This window comes from Littorina saxatilis, linkage group LG3, assembly GCF_037325665.1.
Source record: "Littorina saxatilis isolate snail1 linkage group LG3, US_GU_Lsax_2.0, whole genome shotgun sequence".
Classification (NCBI taxonomy): Eukaryota; Metazoa; Mollusca; class Gastropoda; order Littorinimorpha; family Littorinidae; genus Littorina; species Littorina saxatilis.
Genome location: NC_090247.1, coordinates 34,205,574 through 34,212,116, shown reverse-complemented (window position 1 = coordinate 34,212,116; position 6,543 = coordinate 34,205,574). Strand labels below are relative to the sequence as shown.

At 41.0% G+C, this 6,543-nt stretch overlaps 1 protein-coding gene across 3 annotated transcripts in view; it reads left to right on the top strand.

Annotated features, from left to right (window-relative positions):
* LOC138962231 (pancreatic lipase-related protein 2-like) overlaps positions 1–6,543 on the top strand; it is a 28,055-nt gene that overhangs the window by 20,383 nt on the left and 1,129 nt on the right. For all 3 annotated transcript variants that reach the window (XM_070333965.1, XM_070333966.1, XM_070333968.1), the window contains 5 exons: positions 2,577–2,797; positions 3,350–3,427; positions 3,967–4,189; positions 4,644–4,760; positions 5,908–6,018. In XM_070333965.1, the coding sequence (XP_070190066.1) occupies positions 2,577–2,797; positions 3,350–3,427; positions 3,967–4,189; positions 4,644–4,760; positions 5,908–6,018 (750 nt within the window). The remainder of the gene's footprint in view (positions 1–2,576; positions 2,798–3,349; positions 3,428–3,966; positions 4,190–4,643; positions 4,761–5,907; positions 6,019–6,543) is intronic.

The window sequence follows — 6,543 nt, the reverse complement described above, 5'->3', positions numbered from 1 at the left end:
TAAACTACTGGACCGATCTTTATGAAATTTGACATGAGAGTTCCTGGGTATGATATCATTTTTTTTTCATAAATGTCTTTGATGACGTCATATCCGGATTTTCGTGAAAGTTAAGGCGGCACTGTCACGCTCTCATTTTTCAACCAAATAGGTTGAAATTTTGGTCAAGTAATCTTCGACGAAGCCCGGACTTCGGTATTGCATTTCAGCTTGGTGGCTTAAAAATTAGTTAATGACTTTGGTCATTAAAAATCTGAAAATTGTAAAAAAAATAGTTTTTTATAAAACGATCCAAATTTACGTTTATCTTATTCTTCATCATTTTCTGATTCCAAAAACATATAAATATGTTGAATTTGGATTAAAAACAAGCTCTGAAAATTAAAAATATAAAAATTATTATCAAAATTAAATTTTCGAAATCAATTTAAAAACACTTTCATCTTATTCCTTGTCGGTTCCTGATTCAAAAAATTTATAGATATGATATGTTTGGATTAAAAACACGCTCAGAAAGTTAAAACGAAAAGAGGTACTGAAAAGCGTGCTATCCTTCTCAGCGCAACTACTACCCCGCTCTTCTTGTCAATTTCACTGCCTTTGCCATGAGCGGTGGACTGACGATGCTACGAGTATACGGTCTTGCTGCGTTGCATTGCGTTCAGTTTCATTCTGTGAGTTCGACAGCTACTTGACTAAATGTTGTATTTTCGCCTTACGCGACTTGTTACATTTAGTCAAGTTTTGACTAAATGTTTTAACATAGAGGGGGAATCGAGACGAGGGTCGTGGTGTATGTGTGTATGTATGTATGTATGTATGTGTGTGTGTGTGTGTGTGTGTGTGTGTGTGTGTCTGTCTGTCTGTCTGTCTGTCTGTCTGTGCGTGTGTGTGTGTAGAGCGATTCAGAGTAAACTACTGGACCGATCCTTATGATATTTGATAGGAAAGTTCCTGGTTATGATATCCCCGGAATTGTTTTCATTTTTTGGAGAAAGGTTTTTGATGACGTCATATCCGCCTTTTTGTAAAGGTTGAGGCGGCACTGTCACACCCTCATTTTTCAATCAAATTGATTGAAATTTTGGCAAAGCAATCTTCGACGAAGGCCCGACTTTGGTATTGCATTTCAGCTTGGAGGCTTAAAAATTAAATAACGACTTTGGTCATTAAAGATCTGAAATTTGTAATTAAATTTTTTTTCTCTATAAAACGATCCAAAATTACGTTCATCTTATTCTTCATCATTTTCTGATTCCAAAAACATATAAATATGTTATATTTGGATTCAAAACAAGCTCTGAAAATTAAACATATAAAAATGATGATCAAAATAAAATTTCCGAAATCGATTTTAAAACAATTTCATCTTATTCCTTGTCGGTTCCTGATTCCAAAAACATATAGATATGATATGTTTGGATTAAAAACACGCTCAGAATGTTAAAATGAAGAGAGGTACAGAAAAGCGTGCTGTGCAGCACAGCGCAACCGCTACCGCGCGAAACAAGCTCGTTAATTTCACTGCCTTCTACGGACTACGGTCATTGTGAAAAAATGCAGTGCGTTCAGTTTCATTCTGTGAGTTCCACAGCTTCACTAAATATAGTAATTTCGCCTTACGCGACTTGTTTTCCTTTCTTTCGCTCCTGTTTACCTTTTTACATTAGTCAAGTTTTGACTAAATGTTTTAACATAGAGGGGGAATCGAAACGAGGGTCGTGGTGTATGTGTGTGTGTGTGTGTATGTGTGTGTGTGCGTGCATGCGTGCGTGCGTGCGTGTAGAGCGATTCAGACCAAACTACTGGACCGATCTTTATGAAATTTTACATGAGAGTTCCTGGGATTGATATCCCCGAACGTTTTTTTCGTTTTTTCGATAAATGTCTTTGATGACGTCATATCCGGCTTTTCGTGAAAGTTGAGGCGGCACTGTCACGCTCTCATTTTTCAACCAAATTGGTTGAAATTTTAATCAAGTAGTCTTCGACGAAGCCCGGACTTCGGTATTGCATTTCAGCGTGGTGGTTTAAAAATTAATTAATGACTTTGGTCATTAAAAATCTGAAAATTGTTAAAAAAAATAAAAATTTATAAAACGATCCAAATTTACGTTTATCTTATTCTCCATCATTTTCTGATTCCAAAAACATATAAATATGTTATATTTGGATTAAAAACAAGCTCTGAAAATTAAAAATATAAAAATTATTATTAAAATTAAATTTTCGAAATCAATTTAAAAACACTTTCATCTTATTCCTTGTCGGTTCCTGATTCAAAAAAAATATAGATATGATATGTTTGGATTAAAAACACGCTCAGAAAGTTAAAACTAAGAGATGTATAGAAAAGCGTGCTATCCTTCTCAGCGCAACTACTACCCCGCTCTTCTTGTCAATTTCACTGCCTTTGCCATGAGCATGAGCGGTGGACTGACGATGCTACGAGTATACGGTCTTGCTGAAAAATTGCATTGCGTTCAGTATCATTTTGTGAGTTCGACAGCTACTTGACCAAATGTTGTATTTTCGCCTTACGCGACTTGTTTTCGATATTCATTATCCCTTTTCAGCATGGTTCTGGAACAAATGCTTCGATGAGATGGAACCAGAGTACCGATGCTACAATCTACGCAAACCGTACAAGAACACTTTCTTCCACTATCCCAAGTCGCCCACAAAGCAGAATATTCAGTTCAAGCTCTTCACGACCAGGAACCCCACTTCACCTGAGCTTCTAAAGGCTCGAGATGCTGCTTCTGTCAGTAGCTCCAACTTCGTGCAGAATAAAAAGGTGATATATTGGTGGTGATGGTGGTGGTGGTGGTGGTGGTGGTGATGGATTGTGGTAATTGTTGTTGTTGTTGTTGTTGTTGCTGTCGTCGTCGTCGTCGTAATTGTTGTGGTGGTGGTGGTTTACATTAAATCAAATTAACTTTATCATTTTCAAGCATGAAACATTACAGTGGTAGTTTATACAAAAGACGAGACACTATAACATTATAAACATTTGAATACATGTACACATATCTTGTTTTGGCTAGCCCTGTATCACACCGTGGATCATGGACCCTTCCTCGACCATTTGAGCCGCCTCAGTTAGTTCATAGGGAATAGAGAATACCACATTGTTTGCTGTGTCGTAACTGATTAACACGAGTTATTTTTCTTAGATATTGAACTGCGAGAGAAAGGGAGCAGCGAGTGTAAATATGGTGCGACACAGCAAGCCATGTATTATTCTGTTTATCCTGTATACTGTACATTGCTTGCCTTCTTCGCCAAACCTCCCGGAGTCGACGCGTCCCAATTGAAGACGCTTCTTGTATTTTCTATTCTTTAATAGGTTGCCTTCATTGTTCATGGTTTTTTGGGAGGTACCAATGGCTGGGTGAAAACAGCGGCAAAGGAACTACTGGCCCATGTGAGAAAATGTAGTTGTTTGTGTTTATGTGTGTGTATGTGTGTGTGTGTGTGTGTGTGTGCGCGCGTGTCTCTGTGTGTGTGTGTGTGTGTATGCGTGTGTATGTGTGCGTGTGTGTGTGTGTTGGTGTGTTTGTGTGCGTGTGTGTGTGTGTGTTGGTGTGTTTGTGTGTGCGTATGTGTGACCGTGTGGGTTTCTGCGTGCGCGCGTGCGTGTGTGTGTGGTGTGCGTGTGTGTGTGTGTGTGTGTGTTTGTGTGTGTTTGTGTTGTGTGTTCGTGTATGTATGCGTGACTGCGTATTGCATTGGTGTGTGAGTGTGTTTGTGTGTGTGTGTGCGTGTGTGTGTGTGTGTGTGTGTGTGCGTGCGTGTGTGTGTGTGTGTGTGTGTGTGTGTGTGTGTGTGTGTGTGTGTGTGTGTGTGTGATTGTGTTATGTGCCCGCGCAGGTTAATACCTGTTAACGCGTGTTTGATTTGTTTGTTAAACAAAGCAATTAATACAAAGCCCACTATGACGTATTCAATGACATCATCCATAAGGTACCCAACGTCATCGCCGTGGATTGGGAACAAGGAGCCAAGGGTCCCAACTATTTTCAGGCCGCTGCAAACGCCCGGGTGGTCGGGGCTCAAATAGCCACCCTGATCAAGACACTCGGCGTGGGTCCGGCCAATGTCCATCTCATCGGTCACTCGCTTGGAGCTCAGGTGGTGGGCTATGCTGGAGAGAAGTTTCAAAAAACTAAGATAGGCAGGATCACAGGTAAGTTCTGAGTGTCCACTACAAAAATGTGTCTTTTGCTTGGGTATGTTTGTTTGGCTTGCGGGTCATGCCCGTGTGTTTGTGTCTGCCTCTGTGTGTATCTAATAATATGTGTGTGTATGTGTGTGTGTGTGTGTGTGTGTGTGTGTGTATGTGTGTGTGTGTGTGTGTGTGTGTGTGTGCGCGCGCGCTCTAACAGTTTTAAGCGCATTGCCATTAACCAATCAACTGTTTCACATCAGTCATGTGACATCAGTACATATTGACAATTAGTAGTAGTAGTAGTAGCAGCATTGACTGTCCGACCGACTGACCAAATGTCCGAACAACCGACCTACTGACGAACGGGTACAGTTTTCCAGCGCATGGTATGAATACATGTAATAATGTAGAAAACATATTCACATCCTTTGAGAAATAACATGTGTATTATTTGCACTTTTACCGCGAAAAGGTCTTGACCCCGCAGCCCCCTTGTTTGAGAAATTCCACATCCGTGTAAAACTGGACAAGACTGACGCAGCGTTTGTCGACATCATGCACACAGACGCAGAACCACTTCTCAAAGGAGGTATGATATGGGTTTGCATTATTCAATACAAGTTCGCTACCTTTCTTCTTCTTCTTCGTTCATGGGCTTAGACTCCCACGTTCACTCATGTTTTTCACACGAGTGGATTTTTACGTGTATGACCGTTTTTACCCCGCCATTCAGGCAGCATACGCCGATTTCGGGGGAAGCATGCTGGGTATTTTCGTGTTTCTATAACCCACCGAACTCTGACATGGGTTACAGGATCTTTTCCGTGCGCACTGGGTCTTGTGCTTGCGTGTACACACAAAGGGGGTTAAGTCACTCTGCACATTAGTTGACCTGGAAGATCGGAAAAATCTCCACTCTAAATACACCAGGCGGCAGCGACCGGGATTCGAACTCACGACCTCCCGATTAGGAGGCCGACGTCTTACCACCCCGCCACTGCGCCCGTCGTTCGCTACCTTTAAGCGGGCCTTAATTGAGCCCGAAGTCGACTTCACGAAGATTTCGCGAAGTCTTTTTAATGATAATAATAGTAAGGCTATTTATATGGCGCAAATCCTAAAATAGTTCTAAGCGACGAAAACTCATCAGTGCCAAAGCTTCGAGCAGCCGGCTTAGCGAAAGTAGATAGAATTAATGTGAGGTTTTACAGTAGCACGGCTGTTTATTTGTGGTTGGCAGGTTGAGACTGCGGTTGACGAAACCACTTGTTAAAAGAGAAAGAATATAAGGTTGCTTTGTTCGATGCAGGTTTTTTCACCTTGGCAGTAACACTCCCGGGTTTTATTTGTTGCGGGTTGGTTGGGTTGGTGTGTTGGATGGGTGGTCAGAGAAGTGGTCGGTTGACAGCAACGCTTCTTAAAAGAGGTATTCTAAAGGTTTGCTTTGCCACCTTGGCAGTAACAACCCCGGTTTTTATTTGTATTTGGCAGGTAGGTTGATTATTGAGTTGTTAAAGGAGGTACATGTATAATATATGTTTGCAGTGTTCGAATAAGGTTCGCTATTTTGGCAGTTACACTTTTCATTCGTGGTGGGTTCAATTGTTTTTGGGCGATGAGTGGTTACTGAGTTGGTAGGTTGGTTGGTTGGTGGGAATACTTGGGGTTTTTTTGGTTGACTTGTTTCTTAGTCTTGCCAATGGAATAGATACAACCAGTGTTCCGTTATTTCCCAGGCCTGGGCACAGTAAAAAATATCGGTCACGTGGACTTTTGGCCCAATGGAGGACATGACATGCCCGGATGCTCGGACAAGATCGTGACGGCAGATTCGGAAGACATTTCAGGTAGGACATTATCCGGATGATAAGATGTTAGATTTGAATAATGCAGATACAATACGTGACCAGTTTTAAACTACAGCAATACTTATTAGGTAAACGACACACGCCGAAAGGGACCTTCACGTAAAAGATTTGTGTGTTAATTTCGTCATCTTTATTTGTGCTTTTTAAATGTTAAAAACATCGGACAGCAATTTACCCCGAAAATCGACTTCGCTGATATGTTGCTAATATTTTGTCTGAAATAACTTCAGAATGTGCTGAAACAAGTGTGAAAAAATAAGAGAAATCAATTCTGTTACAGAATGTTGAAAATGATGACATGCCAAGATTCAGATAAACGAGGGTTGGGTAGTTGAATGGGGTTTCTGCCCGATCAGTTACAACCACAGGACCTATTTTGGAGGTGATATTAATCCCCGGTTCACGCGTGTTGTAATGGTGTGTTTCTATTTGAATTATTGTAACGTGCCTTGATATGGCTGGAAACAGCGTAATTACGCGCGTTTTCGTTGGCTCAAATTTGAT